At 40.0% G+C, this 18,839-nt stretch overlaps 1 protein-coding gene across 4 annotated transcripts in view; it reads right to left on the reverse strand.

Annotated features, from left to right (window-relative positions):
• The window catches only part of STARD13 (StAR related lipid transfer domain containing 13), a 221,572-nt gene that overhangs the window by 149,281 nt on the left and 53,452 nt on the right, over nucleotides 1-18,839 (reverse strand). The window contains exon 2 of one of the 4 annotated variants that reach the window (XM_073795037.1): nucleotides 16,840-16,901. The exons of the other annotated variants lie outside the window; for them this stretch is intronic. Coding sequence (XP_073651138.1) covers nucleotides 16,840-16,882 — 43 coding nt within the window. The 5' untranslated portion in view covers nucleotides 16,883-16,901. The remainder of the gene's footprint in view (nucleotides 1-16,839; nucleotides 16,902-18,839) is intronic. 4 annotated transcript variants of the gene reach the window in all.

The following is an 18,839-nucleotide window of genomic DNA, read 5'->3' on the forward strand; positions in this document are numbered from 1 at the left end:
CGCTTGGATGTGGTGGGGGCTCTGGGGGCATAATGAGTGTTTCTTTTCTGACAATCTGCAGATGATCCAAACTTTCTGGGATTTAGATTAATTTCCTGTTCGGCATGTTTGCAGGATGAGAAAACAATTATCTCCAAAATTACAAGTAATTAGCTGTTTGTTTGTCATTGTAAGATAAGATCTTACTGCCCTCCCATAACACACCCAGACCCCCCCCCCCCCCCCCCCCCCCCGCCACACACACACAGGCATCCTGTGCTCCAGTTTTTCAGTTGTTATTTACAAGTCTCTTTCTGGGAGGTTAGAGCAGAACTCCCGCCCACACCTTAACCTATATAGTCTTAACTAAGCCCGTGTGAGCACTGCACACATCTCCTGAAGGGTAAAGAAGACATGGGAGCACAATGTCCATCACCAGGATTTAGGCTCATTACGACAGGTGTGGTACACCTCACACCGTCCAGGGCATGAGAAAAGTGAGAACAGCCACTTCTGCCTTCACGTTTGCTCTCTCTAGGCAGGTGCCAGGCTGGCTGAAGTGCCAACAGGAGGTAGGAACATGAAACTGAGGATCTCAAGATGGGTGTCTAAATTCTGACTCCATCACTGACTGGTTGTGGAATCTTGGGCAAGTCATTAGCTCCTCTGAGGCCCAGTTTCCTCATTTTTATAAGGGGGATTATAAAAATTCCTTGTAAAGCAGCGTTTCCCAGCAGTGGCAGTGTTGACATTTTGGGCCAGATAATTCTTTGGTGTGGGAGATTATCCTGTGCATTGTAGAATGTTTAGCAGCATCCCTGGCCTCTGTCTATTGCAAGCTACTAGCACCCACCCACAGTTGTAATAATCAAAATATCTCCAGATATTGCCAGTTGTCCCTGAAGGGTAAAATTGCCCTTGCTTGAGGACCACTGCTGTGAAAAATAAAGCCCATCTTCTTTAATTTCTTCTTTTTTTTTCCTTTAAACTATCTTTTTTTTTTTTTTTTTGGCTGCGTTGGGTCTTCATTGCTGCACGCGGGCTTTCTCTAGTTGCGGTGAGCGGGGGCTACTCTTTGTGGTGGTGCGCGGGCTTCTCATCGCAGTGGCTTCTCTTGTTGCAGAGCACAGGCTCTAGAGCACAGTCTCAGTACTTGTGGCACACGGGCTTAGTTGCTTCACGGCATGTGGGATCTTCCTGGACCAGGGATCGAACCCATGTCCCCTGCATTGGCAGGCAGATTCTTAACCACTGTGCCACCAGGGAAGTCCTTCTTTAATTTCTTAATAAAATAGCGCCCAGAAACTTAAATTCTATCCCTAAGGACTCAAGGTAGCAATAAAAAAAAAAAAAAAAAGGAGCTGTGAGTAAAGTGAGAGAACTCAGAGTTCTGTCCATGGAAAACAGGGTTTCAGAGTTCTGTCCATGGAAAACAGGGTTTGGGATAAAATTGAGAACTGTTTGACTTCACCTGGAGACTCTTCCCTAGCCCTAAACCTTGGAGATTCTGGATTTTGTTCTAATTCTGGGCAAGGAGTATGGGTGGAAGCATATTCTCCTTTGCACAGGGTTATAGGGCTTAAACAAGTTACTGTATGTACAGAACAATGCCTGTAACTACTCATACAATCACAACCAAAGGATTAGTGCAATGCAGTGTACACAGGAATGTCACCGAGGCACTCTCTGCACACTGGTGGGCAAAAGCACACTGCATGATGACTCTAGTTGTAGTGCTTCTTGCAGTTGTACAATTCAGAGAAATGAATCAATCAGTCAAAGGCCAGGCACATGCCAGCAAGAATGGCAGAAACCCAGAATTACCCAATGTGAAACATCTTACTGGAGTTACAAAATATATCTGTGAATTCTTTGGCTCTCCTCCCATCGTGTAGTGGGTCAATGCCCCCTTCCCTTGAACCTGGCAGATCTTTATGACTATGTTGACCAACAGAATACAGCAAAAGAGACCCTATACCACCTCCAAGGGTATCATGAAAAGGCATGCACTTTTGCCTTGCTCACCCTTGCAAGGCAGTCTCCATGCTGTGAGGAAGCCCAAGCCGCCAAACAGAGAGCAGCTGGCAGCCTCTGCTGAGGCCCCACATGTCAGGCAGCCAGTCCTGGGAGTGAATGAGGCTTTGGATGATTCCAGGGCCCAGTCATTGAGTCATCCCCAGCCTTCAAGTTATTCCAGCTAAAGTCACAACCATCATGGACCAGAGACAAGCCATTTCTACTGTATCTTTTCCAAATTCCTGACCCACAGAACCCATGAGCATAATAATGGTTATTTAATGCCACTAAGTTTGGGGTGGTTTGTTACACAGCAACCGTATTATACTTCTCCAAGTTCAACCACTGCTGCTCAATGAATGTATTCACTGGGGAACTTGGGTCTTGTAGGATTAGCTCAGCTGGGGCTTACATCAGAAACAGTCAGAGAATGAGTCTGCCATTGGGCATGGTGAAGAGCTTAAGGTCAGACATATTGCCAGTGCTATCTAGAAGTCTATCTTGATACATAGAAGTTGCAGAGGTTATGATTTCTCTCATGCTACCCATGTACAGAGCAGCTTGATCAGCAAGAAAGGGAGAACTTGATTTACATATAACTATCAGACAAGAACACTATGTGTGAACCTTGAAAGAAGGATGCTCCCTTGGGAAGCCATGAACCTTCGGGACCTGGTTATTGGGTCAGCAACAGCCTGTCCTAGAGAATAAGCTGGCACTGACCCAGAGTTTGGGCAGTGACCTCTAGTTTTTGCTTCTTGGGAGAGGTCATGGGAATAAGTGTGGCCATGACCTTCTAAGAAGAGAGACTTTGCCTGACTCACCATGACCTTTGCCCATCTTATGTGTAGAGATAGCAATCTTGATAAAGAAAGATAAAAGTACACTGGACTTGAGGGAAACAGTAATAAGTTGTTTTCTAAATAGGAGTCAAGAGACTAGAGTGTGTTGAGAAAATAGAATGTGTGCTTTAGAGCACAGTAGAAAATTCAGTATCATTTGCACTTTATCCGAGTAAGCATACAAACTCTGTCCCCTGGGGGCTCTGTAGGCACCTCATTTAACTGGGATTTAACCTGCGGCTAGATTCAGAATATGAACTACGATTCAGGCAGAGAAGTAAAACTTTATATTAATAGCTCTTATAAAAAAAAACTATATGAGTATTTTTTATTCAATACCAGTGGGGAGTCTGCCTGAGGCAAGTATGTGTGATTTCATACTTCATAAAATATTTAAACATCTTTAAATTACTTCTGGAACAGTTCATGTTTGAAATCCTCTTTTTTGATAAAATAATGACGGGCTGCTTAAGAATTTGGTATAAACAACAAGATCCCATGTCTTATAGAGACACTTGTTTATTGGGTTTCTCTACAAATTAATCTTCTGGTTTCAAACTATTTCAGCCAATTGGCCCAATATGACTAGTGTTTTGGTTTATTCACATTTCCAGAATCAGGAACCAAATTTTATTTGTATTTAGGTACATAATACTCTTAGAAAAGCCCTTCTTTGAAAAATGAAATCATCAAGCCAATTTGTAATGTCTAGAGGTTTAAAATTTAAATCTCCTTACTACACATATTAAATTCATTTTATATTAGTATTTAATTTTATTTATTCCTTACCGATAAATTTTTAAAGGGATCATGGCTAAAGCAGAAAGAAAACACGTATAGTTCCATCAAGTAATTTAATTAAAATCCAGGGAAACTTCTGTCGTGAGTTGACCCAGAATTTACTGAGCAAGAATTACTAATAATACAATCACCAGGTAGGTGTCTCCAAATAGAATGAAAATCTCTAGTAGAAGGTACAGTAATAAATTCAAATGAATGAAGAGATAAATTAGTAATTGGGAACATTAAAGTTTTAAAAGAATATAAATATTTTACCATTCTGAAAAGTTATGGAGCTAAATCCTAGGTTTATCATTTCTTTATTGCCACAGTTAAAATCCCCGTCACTTGGGATATTTTTCTGGGTAGTCACTGTAACAACAAAAACTAAACTATAAGGGGAACCCTTGAGCTGTGGAAGAAGATAAAGTCAGATAGCCCTGGGTTCAAGTCCTGCTAGTTATTTGGGTTTAACTTGAACAAGTAACTTTAATCTCTCTAGGCCTCAATTTTTTAGCTTTTAAAATGGGAACACCAACAGTACCTTCTATTATGAGGATTAAATGAGACAGTCATTTATCATGTTTAGACAGGGCCTGGACAAAACACATGTTCCTTGATTATTACTCTCTCTCTACTTTCATTCTGACCACTTCAAACCCATATTCACTTATTCATCTTTTTAAACTACTGTTCAACCAATTACTTCTCTACTCAAATTCCCTCAGTAGCTCCCCATTACCTACCAAAAAATTTTCAAATTCACTGCAGTCTGGCCTCAGACTCCTTTTTCAACCTTATCATCTTACTTCCTACACCAGATTTGGAGTACATTTTTTTAAAATTAAAATATAGCTGATTTACAATGTTGTGTGCCGCTTCTGGTGTGCAGCAAAGTGATTTAGTTATATATATATATATTTTTTTTCATATTCTTTTACTTTATGGTTTATTACAAGATATTGAATATAGTTCCCTGTGCTATATGGTAGGATGGACTACATTCTTAATTACTTAAATTATACTTTTCAATTCATTTTGTTGTCCTACTTAGAATAAGTTCCTCTGACTTTTGCCCAGTGGAAGCACAGCCACTTTCCATAGCTCAGGCCCAAGAACCTTTTTTCCTTACCTTACTGCCCTGCTGACAATGCACTCTTATGAATACCTATGTTTTGATAATCCGTTAGTCATCGAACCATGCACTCTCTTGAACTGTTGGTATTAATGATAGTTTATATGTCTTATCTCACTTAATTGTAATCTCCTTGAGGGCAGTGATCATGTTTTATATAATTTTCCCTCATACTCAATAGCAGCAAAGATCTTGCAATCGGCTTTGAACAATTATTTGTTGAAATACTGACTAGGTTAGGTTCTCCACTAGTGTAACTGATGCAGAAGAAGTGATATTCATTCCTAAAATGTAGCCTTTCTTAAATATTTGTGTTAATTATTGCTATGTTACTAAAGTTGATTTCATGAGAAATTCACCACCATTCTAAATCTTACAGGGGGAGCACAAATGCTAGTGTAGCAGTGTTAGCAGAGAGGTAAGCTCTCTGTAAATGATGTGCCCTGACTTTTTGAGAACAGAGGAGATCAGCAATGCACTTTTCGCCAGAGGGAGAGCATTCCATGCTCTTGGATGATGGGATATGAGTTATTCAGATTCTAAGGAAGACACATGGTGAAATGATGCGGCAAAAATGGATGAAGTCTTAACTCCAGGATTCCCCAACAGTTAGTAAGAATCACCCCCAGTAATACCAGGCATGGATGCCTTCTGCTAAAAGATTGGAAGCTGAAGCAATGAAACACGAAAACATGAGAACAACAACAAAATAATAACTAAAGCTAAAGACTCTGGCCATTGTGCCTCCAACTCCCGCTGCACGGATGCCATCCCCGCACCTTTAACACTCTGTGGCACGAGTTTAAAGCCCCCATTAAACAGTGGTGTGGATTTTGTTTTAATGTGTTGTTATATCCCAACACCTGCACTTGGCACAGCGTAGGTATTCCAGAAGTGACTTTGTGAGTGAGTGAGTGAATGAATGACTGTGTCCCTTCATGCAAAAATGGAAAGACAATGAATGAATGCACTTCATTTTCTGTAAGCTGGCTGAGTGGGTTACAACAAAGTTAAGATTCAATGTTTCGAGTTTATCAAAACTTAGTCAAAACAGAAGACTTAAAAGACTGTCTTTGAAAAGAAGCCAAGGGGATTCTAGGCTTTGAAGGTATCTTTTCCTGCTCCTTGTGCTGTCTCTTTGCTTCTAGGCTTTAGAGTAGGCTGCACACTTGAGGGTGGGGTGAAGGCAGAATAATGTACTTCCTCTGGGCTTATCTCACATCTTATGAGAATAGTTCTGAGGATGTGTGATTAGGTCCCAACGACTGCACTGCTAAGGCAGATGTGCTTCATTTGGGGAAGTTAGACTTGAAATATTAAGAGTTAGGTATGTTTCCATCAACTTCATACCAGAGTTAAGGTTCATATTCTGGACTTATGGGGTAGTCTAATGAGTAACTTTTAAGGCTAAAGAGTAATTTTTAAGGACTAAAAATACTTTCTATTATACTCAGAGTTTGACAGTTATCTGCTTTCAGAGGTAAATTCCATTTGATTAGGAAAATCCTTGTTTAAAATTGCACAGTTTCCTAGCTGCAGTAGTTATACATTTTCTTCTCTGAGGAAACTTGACACATTCTAATTTCAGACCCACTACAATTGGGCCCTTCCTTAGCTTCTACTTTATTATTTATCCAAAGTTGGGTATTTTTTTATCTTCTCCACAAGGAGTTAGTCCACAGTGTAATGGACGATGTTGCTGGTTATTTGTGTCCTTTCTGTCTCCTTTTCAGATGAATGTATATTGAGCCCTGAGTAAGTGCTTGGTTCTGCAATAAGTACTTGGCATGTGTGACAACACTTCATTCCAGGCCGTGGACGTTATTATTTTTCTTCCCACTTTAAATGAGGAAACAGGCTTACAAAGTTCATAGAACTTGCTCAAGATCACATAGCCAATCCACGCTGGAATTAGGATTTGAACCCAGTTCCAGAGAACACCAAAGCCCATGTTTTCATTCAATGCACACTGCATCTGCAAACTACAAGTTTTAGAAAGTGCACAGCCTCCCAGAGCCAAAGGAAAGATGTCTGAGAGAGTCTTTCTCTCCTAAATCAAGGTTCTGAAGACTTCCTAAGTCCCATGTCAAGTTATTAACAACAATCACAAAACATTATAATTCATTAAAATGGCTAATCAATGAGCAGAGACAGCTATAAACAAGAAACGTGTTCTGCTAAGCCAAAGGCTGCAGAGAAACTCAGAGCATCACGAATCTGGGTGGGGGTGGAGAGACGTTAGTCTCACCCTCATATGCAAGAAAGAAGTCAATAACGTCTTACAGGTCAGCTTTGCTGGAGTAAAGGTTTTGGGAAGCCTTCACACGCTTGGATTACTCTCCATCAAACAAGCTCCTTCCTCTTCATTCATAAAGTTCCCCCTCAAATGCCACTGCACTCAAGACACCCAGCCTTTTCAAGTAATAACCACACATACAGAGTGCTCAACAAAAAGATTTTCACACCAGTCTCAGCTTAGTAACTGCCCTTCCTCCTGAAATCTAACATCATCAGCACACTCAAACATTGAGAACAAAACAAACAAAAACCTGATATCAAAACTACAGAACAGGTACTCCCCTGGTGGCACAGTGGTTAAGAATCTGCCTGCCAATGCAGGGGACATGGGTTCGAGCCCTGGTCCGGGAAGATCCCACATGCTGTGGAGCAACTAAGTCCGTGCACCGCAACTACTGAGCGTGTGCTCTAGAGCCTGTGAGCCACAACTACTGAGCCCATGTGCCACAACTACTGAAGCCCGCAGCGCCTAGAGCCCGTGCTCTGCAACAAGAGAAGCCACGACAATGAGAAGCCCGTGCACCGCAATGAAGAGTAGCCCCCGCTCGCTGCAACTAGAGAAAGCCCGCGTGCAGCAACGAAGACCCAACACAGCCAAGAAAGGAAGGGAAGGAGGGAGGGAGGGAGGGAGGAAGGAAGGAAGGGAGGAAGGATTGCTTTAAAAAAAAAAACACTATGGAACAAAACCCGAACATCTTAAAGGGATATGTTTGTAAAGTGTGCGTTCTTTCACCTTTCACCTTTCTTTCCTGAGGCTTTGCAGACCAGGCTGTGCTGGGCAAGGCCCCATGAAAGCACTGGGCACGTCCTTTCTTCATCAGATAATCTGGGCAGGTGACATCAGGTTCCTTCAGGCCTCTCAGACTCAGGCAGTTCGCTGCGATCACAGTAAGCTCTTGCAGGCCTCCAGCTCAACAGCCACACCAGGCTATCCTGCCTAGAGGACAGTCCACACTGCCTACTGGCCTTGGCAGGAAGCCTGATTTATACTGGAGATTCTTAACTCAAAGAAAGCATATGATCTATGATGCTTCGATTTGTCAAAGTCCCCAAGTCTATCACACAATATCTTTCACTTCAAAAGATTTTATTCTGCTCATGATTATGGGAAATTATTCATTAAGGGTGAAACAAAATTCATTAGCTGAGTAAAAAATACAAAGTAAAATTCTCGACACCTCAGAATAGCAGAAAAATAAGAGGGAAAAGTGGAGTTTAAAATGAGCCTTATTAATTACATAGATTCCCTCATAGCATATCAAATACATAAAAAGAAAATACAAAATAAAGGCAAGAATTAGAATACTTTGTCTATTTGGGAACCAACTAAAAACAAAACAAGACCACAGAGTGGCACATTATTCCCATATCCATGAGGGGTGATATAAATTATTATTCAAGGAAGAGAAGCAAGTGTGGTGATGTTTCGTGTCCAATTGAGAACTAAAGAGCTGGGGCTTGCTTTGTATGGCTCCTGTGTTCAGGCCCAGAGGTCCCTAACAGGTACCCTGACATCACTTAGCCACAACAGAACTGAGGATGACGCCTTCTATCTGGATTAATTTCACATCGATTCTTTTTTCTTTTGATAATATCACTGAATAGCAGGAGCTGGTATTATTCCCATTTGATAGATGAAGAAACTGAGGCACTGAGAGATTAAATAAAAGCATGCATGGTCACCAGGGTACACGGTCACCTCGATGGTGACCTCAGGGTCACCCAGGACGCAAAGGTGTCCTAGAACCAGGCCTCCTGCCTTCCAGTCCCCCAAGCTTGGTTCCTCTTTCCACTGGAAACATCATTATTCTACTTAAGACTCACGCTGGCCCTTTGTTTTCAAGATTCACTTTCCCTGCAAAATTTTACAGCTGTATGTAATTCATGTGTCCGGTTGTTTTATCCATGATTTAGGCTGTTTATATTGAAGAAGCAGCACTATATATACTATGAGTTATCTCTTTAAAAACCCAATTATTTGGGAAAAGCTCAAATCCCAATCAACTACCAAAGAATTAACCTTTTCTCCTTAAAAACTCCCTTCCCTGAGCACTCACACAAGCACAGTCAGTTCATCAATCTCTTTATGTAAATAGTCATGCAACAAGGGAGGAGGTCTGTTTATTATTTTCGATCCTGTTTTGGCTTCTGGCAAAATTGCACAAACAGCAGAAGTTGGCAGAACATTGATATTTTCTTCTGACTGACTACTGTTCTCCAGCTACAAGTGCAGTACAAGGGCAGAGCACAACTGTGACTATTCTGGTCTGCAGGCCTCAGCCGTGACTGAGGTCAAAACTGCAAAATCTGGAAAAGAAAGCTCCATCCGGGGCTTCTCTCCGCAAATGGAGACCCTGGCTTAACACATGCTTTCCTTCCACTACAGAACTGATGAGTTCAAGATCCAGAGTCCAGAGAACACCACAGGTCTGACCTAATTCCCATCTCGATTCTCACTTGCAAAGGCCCACGGTGAAGATCACATGAGCCTCTGAGCTCCGGGGCCCTAAGAGCCCTGGGGAAACCTGGGGGAGTATGGACATTGACCCCCAGCACCTTCTAGGAGGAAGGGCAGCATTTTGCAGGGTCCGGAAGTAGGGAAAGGGGGTTGGGGGTGGAGGAATTTGTTCTTTCTCTCTGTTATGCTTATTCCTACCTAACCTTGCTAGACTCCTTACCAAAGGCCAAATGCTGCTGCCGTGTTGTTTACTTTGGACAGAGCGCCCTTGATGAAGAGCAGCCAACCCTCAAGAGAGGAGTGGGAGAGTAGTTAGTATATAGGATGATCACGACGAATTGCTGCTGGTTTTGGAGGTGAAGTCCTCCAACAACTTGAGGGACCGCTGGGGGAGAAGAGGGAGGACTGAGAAGGTCCAAAGTGATGAAGAAAACAGAACACCTTGCTTGGATTCAAGGTAGACATGTACATAATTATGAGGGTGCTGGTGTTGTCAGTGGTAAGCTGACATAGGCTTCTGAACCAGACTTGAGTTCAGAGCCCAGCTCTGCCACCTACTTGCTGGGGGACTTTGGGAAAGTTATTTAGCATTCCGAGTCTTCGTTTACTCATCTGAAAAATGAACATCATAAGGCCTTGAGTGTTAGGCCTTACTATGTTTATTTTCCAGATGAGTAAATTTAACTCTCGAGTCTTCATGAAAATTAAATAAAATAGCAATAAATGCAGTGCCGAAAACAGTCCCTGGTACATAATAGGGAACCCTCAATAAGAGCAGGTATAAGTATGCTGTCAGTGTTTTAAAAATCTTGTAAACTTTTCAAGAGCTAAAATTTGTGGCATAAAATTTATAAAAAGTCAAATCATCAATCCCCAGACCCAAGTATTTGACCCAAAGGCACAGAAATTTTGATACATTATTTTGCCTCTCCACGGCAAACCCCAACTTACACTCTTCTTTTCACTTCGGTGACCCAGTGGAAAAGTTCTGCCCCAGCCCAGGAGGTATGGCTTGCCTTCACCTCTGGACACAGCTGCATAGACTCCAGCAGCCAGGAGGAAGCACGACTGACAGTTAAGAGCTGAAAAGAACCTGTCTCAATTCCACGTCATTCCTGCCTTACAGAACAAAGCACCAGGCTTCACAGAACAGAAGCTACAGTGTCCAGGGCCAGTTCTGCTAAAGTGACCAACGATGGGAGATGGACACAAAAGTGAGAGGAGAAGCCTCACGTGAAACAGAAATAGAATGGCTCTGTCAGAAACTGAATTGTAAAGCTGGAGGTGAGGAATTAATTTTACTCTACGTGGAAGGGGGAAAGGAAAAAGTTGGACTCTGAAACCATCTCTACTCTACCAGTTAGTTAATGTTTGACAACCGTATTGCTCACTGCCAAGTTTCCTTATTCGATCAAGTGAGCCTATACTTATCTATAGAGTCTACTCAGGGAAATGTACTTTTCCATACAGCAAAACCAAGTGAAAATCCACTTCCAAAGGAACAACTTAGGGAACGGAGACTAGAAACGTCTCAAAGTAGGAAAGCTTGCATATGCATTTGTCAGATCTCTGAAAGATTCTAGGGAACACAGCTTCCTAATCCAAGATGATCAGTACTATCTTACACTCATATTCAAAAAGATAATCCATATGGAGTGGCTCCACAAAATGTCACACATGCTACCAGTGAAGGCATTACTGTTATAATAGCTTTTCAGGGTTTCCAGGATGCCATACGCAAACATCAAATATTTTATCTTACAAAACAAGGCTTTTACTAAGTTCGAGATTAACATTTATGTCATGATATAAAAAGACTGGACTAACTAATGTTTCTACTCTTTGTTGGCTGGGGGGCACAAAAATGGAGGAGGACCTAAGACTACATATATTCCATAAATAAATGAAGCAAAAGAATCCACGTTGATTTAGTCCATTCAACTTGAAGGACAAATTTCAACAAATGTTAATTTCATATCCATATGCAGTCTTTCACAGCGGAGGAATTCAACAATATGAAGAATATTCCTGAATGAAAAGGAATGAAATCCTTAGAAGAAATGGGCAATGAAAGCTTCTTAAATAATTTGCTTGAATTAGTTCGAGAAACAGAGTGCTTAGTTTTTAAATTGCCAACTGATCATTTGAAAGTTTATTGACATTTTACACCATTTCTTTTCTATGAATTCCTCTAAGCAAAGACCACTGTAATACTGGAAAGTTTCTACAAAATTAAGAAAAATCTCAAAGTTAAGTTCTCAGTTTAGAAAAATCACAACATGTTGAGAGGGGAACTCAGACATTATAGATAAAAACCATCAGATATATAGACATAACCCTCTATTACTGGCTAATGAGGCTGGTCTAGGGCCTTGCTCCCGCCCTCACACACTGATAGCCTCCCTGGCCTTTCACTCCAGCCTACTGAGAGCACAGCCCCCTTTCCTCCAGCACTGCTGCCCTCTCTCAGTTTTAGTTTACCAGCAAGTCACTCCCAGAGCTGGGAACATTTCCTGCCTCTTTTATTGGCAGAAGGTGGGGATCAACAGACTTTGCTATTTATCTTTATGAGTTGAAATGGGGCCTAAACCCATCACTTTAGGTCAGTTCAGAGCAACTAAGAATAACTGCTGTGCCCAGGAAACCACACTTGGGAACGACAATGGTTTTCATTACAGTTTAAGATAAAAAACAAAAGAACAACAGCAACAACAAAAAACCCCACCTTTTGTTTCAGGTTTTGTGGTGGATACTTTTTGAGGACACAAAAAATGTGGCGAGAGGTATACCTGCCTTAGTAAACTTGGTATAGAGTACATAATTTACTCTTTGTTTGCTGATACAATACCTTGAAGGGCCCTATGTACATGGATGTTTGTTTAATATAAATATTGATATATTTTCTTATATTGAGCACTTAGTATGTGCCAGGCACCGTGTTCTGTTTAATTGTATTCTCTCACTTATTGCAATAACTATGAGATAGTGGCTATTACTAGCTCCTTTTTGCCCACAGAAGAACTGAAGCTTAGAAATGTTAAGTAACTTGGCCAAGGTCACTCTGCTAGGGAGATACAGAGCTGAATTTTAAACTCAAGCTGCATGACTCCAAAGGCCTCCAATTGTTTCAGTAGTAGGTGTAGAAAGTTTAAAGTTTACGTTAAATGAACAGTGTCCCTAGGACATTCTTGATCCCACAATCAAGAGCAGAAAGTGTTTCTTGAAATTCAACCAACATATTTCAATTACTTGCCCCAAAGAATACAGACTTCATCATCCCATCAACAGAATAACTCCTGGAAGATTGTCCTAGAAGAAGGCAAGAAACAAATGTCCATCTCTCTAATGCTTTGTGCTACCATTTCATGACTGTTCCAAGCAATTCCAATGGATTGGCTGCCCTGGCCATTGATAATACATAAGAATTCAAATGTGGAATTACATCACACTCAGTATTGGGACCAACAGATGATAAACTCAGTCCCTGAAATTCTTTTGCGGTCTTCTTCAAGATATCCTGCAAGACTGATTTCCCTTCTTTCTGGCCAAGATTTTTCCCCTCCTTCTTCTAGGAAGCCAGTAATAAAAACATCTAAGCAGCTTTATCTGCCGTAGACCTTCCTCCTAAAAGCACAGCAGAGAGAATGGAATACTAACAGTGAAAATAGGAAAGTGCAGGGAAAGGGTGGTAGCAGACTCTCCTACCCAAAGAGATCAATGTAGTAGTGAAGGCGATTTGATTAATAAGAAATTATTATACACAACACATGGTCCTCCAAGTTATACCTTGCAACGGATTTCATTCTCTATTTTGAGAAATGCATTTAGCAGGAAATGTATTGTGTCCTTCAAAGCATTTCGGAGAGATTTAAATTCCTCTACTAAGAACTCTAGTCTTATTTAGGTGAGAATGGTTGGAATATCATTGTCATTGGAATTGTAAATCCTTCTTATTTCTTACAGTAATTTTTACTATTATAAATAATTTGGAGGTAGTAAAACCTTCAGAGGAAAATATGATTTTATGACTATCGTATTTTTTTCCAGTTTGTCATTTGGTGAATACAAATGCATGTGAAATGCTACTGTTCACTTATAGAGATTGAATACTAATCCAAGGTTCTTGTCATCCATATGCATGATTTTCAAAATTACCAGTAAGAGGAGACTTGGAATGCAGGAAGAGAATAACTTCTTCAGCTCAAAATACTGATATGTAAATTAGTTACTTGGTGACTGCGGAGTCCCTTTACAATCTCCTCTCTCTCCTCTACACTGTTTCACTCTAGTGTTTTATCAGAATGTTAGAGACAAGGCAATGCAAATCACTGGTATTTTAATCAGCTCTGCCTCTGTCAGACCTTTGAAATTACCAGGATTCCTATGGCTTGTGAGGGAAGTCATTTGAGAGTCTAGCCAGACATTTCGGATTTTTTTCTATTGATTTCCTTTTTCTAACAGCATTAGCATGTTCTGTAATTTTAAGTTATTTTCCAACCATTCCATTTAAATTCCTTTTGATCCTAAGTTTCTCTAAAAAAGAGAATTCATGTCTTTTCAAACAATAGTGTATAAATTTTCATAGTAATCTGTGTGTCTGCCTTGCCCTAGACTGCACCATTCTACAGTGATTGCTCTGGCCCTGTGTGACTTTACAACATGGGGATCTGAGCTACACGGTATGGCTAATTCTCCATGTATTCTGTTGCAGCTTTTTGATATTCTGTGGATTTCTCTCAAAAAGCATCCGTCATAATGCAAATGCTAATTTGTTATCTCTTTGCCAGCAGGAGGAAAAATACCTTAAGAATATTTGTAGTCTTCATGGGAAACTTGGTAAGTTGCTTATACAACTAGACCAAACAGATTTTACTAACAAAAATGACCTATTATCTATCAGTTCACTTTACTCTGTCGTTCCAAGGGAGACTTTATGTAAACAAGGATACGTTTGGCCCTTCAAGTCAGAAACTGACTCTGAGCCACCCATCAAAGTTTGAGCTTACAGGAGTCCACCTCTCCCATCACCTACAGCCAGGGAGAATTCGAGACTCCTATATAGTTTCCTGTTTCTTTCCTGTGGGGCTGTGACTCCACTTTCCAGCAGTAATGGAATATTCTGAATTAGCTGCTGTAACTTCTGACCCCTTTGGAACTCAACCAGGACTTTGGCTTTATCGTAGATCCAGAGCTAAAAAGTAATCATTTCTTTCTCCTGGCCCAGCAGTACCTATCTTGTAGGGTTACTTGAAGATTGTTTGTATTCTTTTTATTATAATGATTAACTCTGCCCATATACCTACTCCTTCAGTTTTCTGATGGGCAAATTGTGCGGAGGGCACTTAATCAGGTTAGGATCTTCCTTTGGTTGTTAATTTTCATAAAAGATATCCATCCTGCCTTAACCCAGTAGATTTTTAAGGTATATGGAGCTGGCCTTATTTGAAAACAGAATACTTGCAATGTTACTCTAGAAGATACAATCTCAAATTATCAATTCATTCAAGAAATATGTTCAAAGAGAATTATCTGAATGGACCACCAGCCCTCCACTTTCCTAAACCAGACTTTCCAAAATGTGTTCCCCAGGGAACATTGATTTTACATCATGTCACTTCCTGGTATCCAGTACAAAATGGTTTCATGATGAAATATGGAAATATGTCAGTTTAAACAAAGTTAAATTACTTTCTGCAGGATTTCTCTGAGCCTTTCATAAACGTGAATTTCCAAGAAGGGAAGGAGGATGCAGTATTTCCCCAAATTACTTAACCACAGACATATTTTCCTCCTGCCTATCTATCTATCTATCCATCCATCCAACCATCCATGTAACTAGAGTTCTGAGAATGACACATAGAGAAATTGTCTCTAGACAGTTTCCATGCTATTTCTAGATTAAGCCAGAGAATCAGAGGATTACCTACTGAACCTCCTTGTTTTGATCCGTCCACCCCATCCTCGAATATTTTTACTGAATTATAATTTGTTGTTATGCTCCCACTTCCACTGCAGGATGCTATAAGAGATTTGCTATTGATTTCACTATAGAAATGTTTAAAAGCACCATCGACTATGGCTTGTAGTCTCTTTATGGGATTTTTTATGAGAAACTGCTCTTGTATATCAAGTCCTTAGGAGAAAATTCTCCCAAATATCAAGCCCCAGGGAAAGTTGTGCTGGTATGTTTTTACCTTATGGACATGGCAAACCTTCCCTGATCACGTTTTCCTCTTTTCTTAGATTAGGAAGGCTCAAGCTAAATCTGTAGCCTGCTTTTAATAATTATTCAGGGCCTTACGTTGTGAATTTTTATATAATATCTCTTCCTAGTCTTATTAATTGACCTACATTTTTCTTTTCACCAGATTTATCTTTTTTTAACTGCGTTGTATATTCTTCTCTAAACGACCTCAAATCCTTTAGGTAATGAGGTAGAATGTAAATTAATACATAATGTCTTTACCCACACCAAAATCACATTCAGATTGCCCGAGGAGATAGAAAATGATTGTTACGTGATCCTCATTTCATTCAAATATCTGGTGTGCAAAACGCATGGCTGTCTTCTTATGTCTTCTTCCTTAGTCTCAGCACCTCGTTCTCATAGCTAATGAAATGTAGAGACAGAGCACATCCCTCTTAATGATATGTTTTCACTGAATTTCCATTTATTTTCCTTTATATAGGAAGTTTACTAAAACTCACTTGTCATTTTCTCTCTTTCTAAATTTGTCTGGGCCATCAATTGATATTGCTCAGACCACTAGTGGTGATTTTTTTTCTAACTTGTGCTTCTAAATTGGCCATGATTAGGTTGTTAGGGAAATGGGGAATCCTGCTTTATAAAAGTTGACCAGTGTCCCAAATTTACTAAGAATTAAAGCACTGATTATAGTGCGGGGGGGAAGATACGAGAAAAATGAAGCTCTATTCACTTAAGCTAATGTCACAAAATCCAGATTTGGCAATTGCCTGCGTCTGGGATGAGTGTTTATAAATTCAGAACCAATAAAAGCAGTGAAGTGCAGCTATGCAATTCTCAAGTGTTATATGTGTATAAGCATATTGCTCTTTGCTAATTTCTTTCTAGTACTTATTTCTTGACTGCTCATATTTTTTACTATGTGATGATTTTTAAAATGTTATTCAAAGTTAGTTGACTTAACAGATTTTCCTGTAACTTCTGGTTAAACAGTGTCCTTTGTGTACAGGCCCTTCAGTCACCAGCACTGAATAGAAAGAGGCTCTGATTCATGAAATGTGAATTTGTGACAGTTTTGTGTTTTTTTTTAAAGAACTTGAGCAACACATGACTGATGCATGCTTACCCTGTTTTCTGTGTTCCATCTGTCTTTCTGCCAGTGTATTCATCCTCCATTTCTGAAAGTAGCTGAGAAAGAGAATGCTAAGCATGTAGAAAGGGCAATTCCAAAAGAACAAAAGGTTGTTTGACTTTGGCTGATGCTACCCAGTTGGTGGAGGTCTCCTACACCAGGGATGAGAAATGCCACCACTTAGGTTGGGCAAATCCCCAAGATATCATTTGACTTGATGGAGGAATGAGAGAGAATACATCACTAATGCCCAGTTCCATTCCCTGCAAACATAAAAAAGCAGTTTACTCCACTCTAGTTGAGTTCAACTCAAGTGCTATCTCTAAACATAGTGTCAGGTAAAAAGTCAATGAACGTGCAAAGATCAATTTTCACTAATTCTCCTAGTAGTGAAATTTCCACATTTTGCATTTACTATCAAGAAAAGAGGTCTTTTGTGAGCTTGGGAATCCACCTACATTAACACTCTCGGATCCCTACGGTCCTTGCAATAGGCCAGGCACTGCAATAACTCCATTTTACAGTCCAGGACTCCTGATAAAGAAAGGTTTTTACAGGTTTCTTTATAAATATAGGTTGTACTGACATTTAAATAGTCCACAAGACAGGACATCCTAACGTTCCTATTAAATTGATAATGAGAGCATTAACCAGGTATCAAAGAAGTATGTCTGGGTAGATGTTGAATGACATAGTAAGGAAAATGTAAATAAGAATCATCTTTCTCTTAAAGTAATAACCTGTGATCACAGAATCCTAGAGTTTTAGAGAGGATGGGAGCTTCACATTTATTTAATCCAAACTCTTTGTTTTATGGAAGAAGAAAAGAATGCCCAGAGAAGTTGTGACTTGCCTCAGATCACACAATTAATTAGCATCAGAAGTAGAACTAAAATCTGATTTCCACCTTACCATTTCCTTGACAAGATGTAGAAAAATTATAAGCCATTGATTTATTCCACGTTAGACAGCTGCTCTGTTTCCTTTTGGGCTTCTGTTACTTTAGGTTTAAATTTCCCTGCGTTACAAACTCTTGTTCAAGGAGTTATTGACTCAACTACAGAAAGACCTTGGGAACCATAGTCATACCATCTCATTTTCTCATCAAGAAATGAAGGCCCAGTGAAGTTCTGAAACTTGCCTGGTAAAAGAATGAGAGAGTTTCCAAATAGAGCCTGCATCCCTGTCTTCTTTTTTTCTGTAGTTCAATGGACTTTATTGCAGTCTGGTCCATATCATGCTGTTTAAAGCATTACAATATTTTTTTAAGTTCAAAAGCATGATGAATTCTTTCACAAAGCAAGTAATCACATTTATACACTTGCTTAAATTTGGATTTTCCGAGTAACATGTGTGTGTATAGACTTTAAGCATGATGCACATGTAGCCAATAAATCGTAACCATCTAATGACATAAGATCCCAATTCACCCCTTCCATGGCCTAACATACTCTTCCTCCACCTCCTCAGTATCCTCCCTCTTGTCCATTCCAAGAGTCTGCCGGTAAGGGAAATAAGGACCGTTACAATTTTCATTCTCTCTCCCTATAACAATTTCCCCATTGATTCAGCAAGACTGTGGGGCAAGGATCATGGGCAGTATGACTTGTGTGATAAGCTTTCACTCTGCAAAACACCCTACTTTAAACATCACTTCTCTTTTTCACTGGACTTAAAACTCCAGAACTAAGAAGACGGCTAGATAAATGATGCATGTGTATTTTGGAGCATACCCTATGAGAAGCAAGTTTAGATTCATCCTGAGTTTGAGCAACTAATTCTGATCCTATGTATCATCAAAGATTCCTTTATTTCTCTTCCCTGTTTTTCCCTCTCATGAGTGGATCTGCTGTTGAATCATGTCTGTGCCATTCAATGATTATCTCACTGTAATGAGGTCACTGAGGAGCAACTTACTCTTGTTTGCACTGTTCCCAACAGCCATGAAAGACTGTAAGTGTTGATCCCAAATTATATTTATATAATGCTAAATC

Source organism: Tursiops truncatus, chromosome 18, assembly GCF_011762595.2.
Source record: "Tursiops truncatus isolate mTurTru1 chromosome 18, mTurTru1.mat.Y, whole genome shotgun sequence".
NCBI classification, from domain to species: Eukaryota; Metazoa; Chordata; class Mammalia; order Artiodactyla; family Delphinidae; genus Tursiops; species Tursiops truncatus.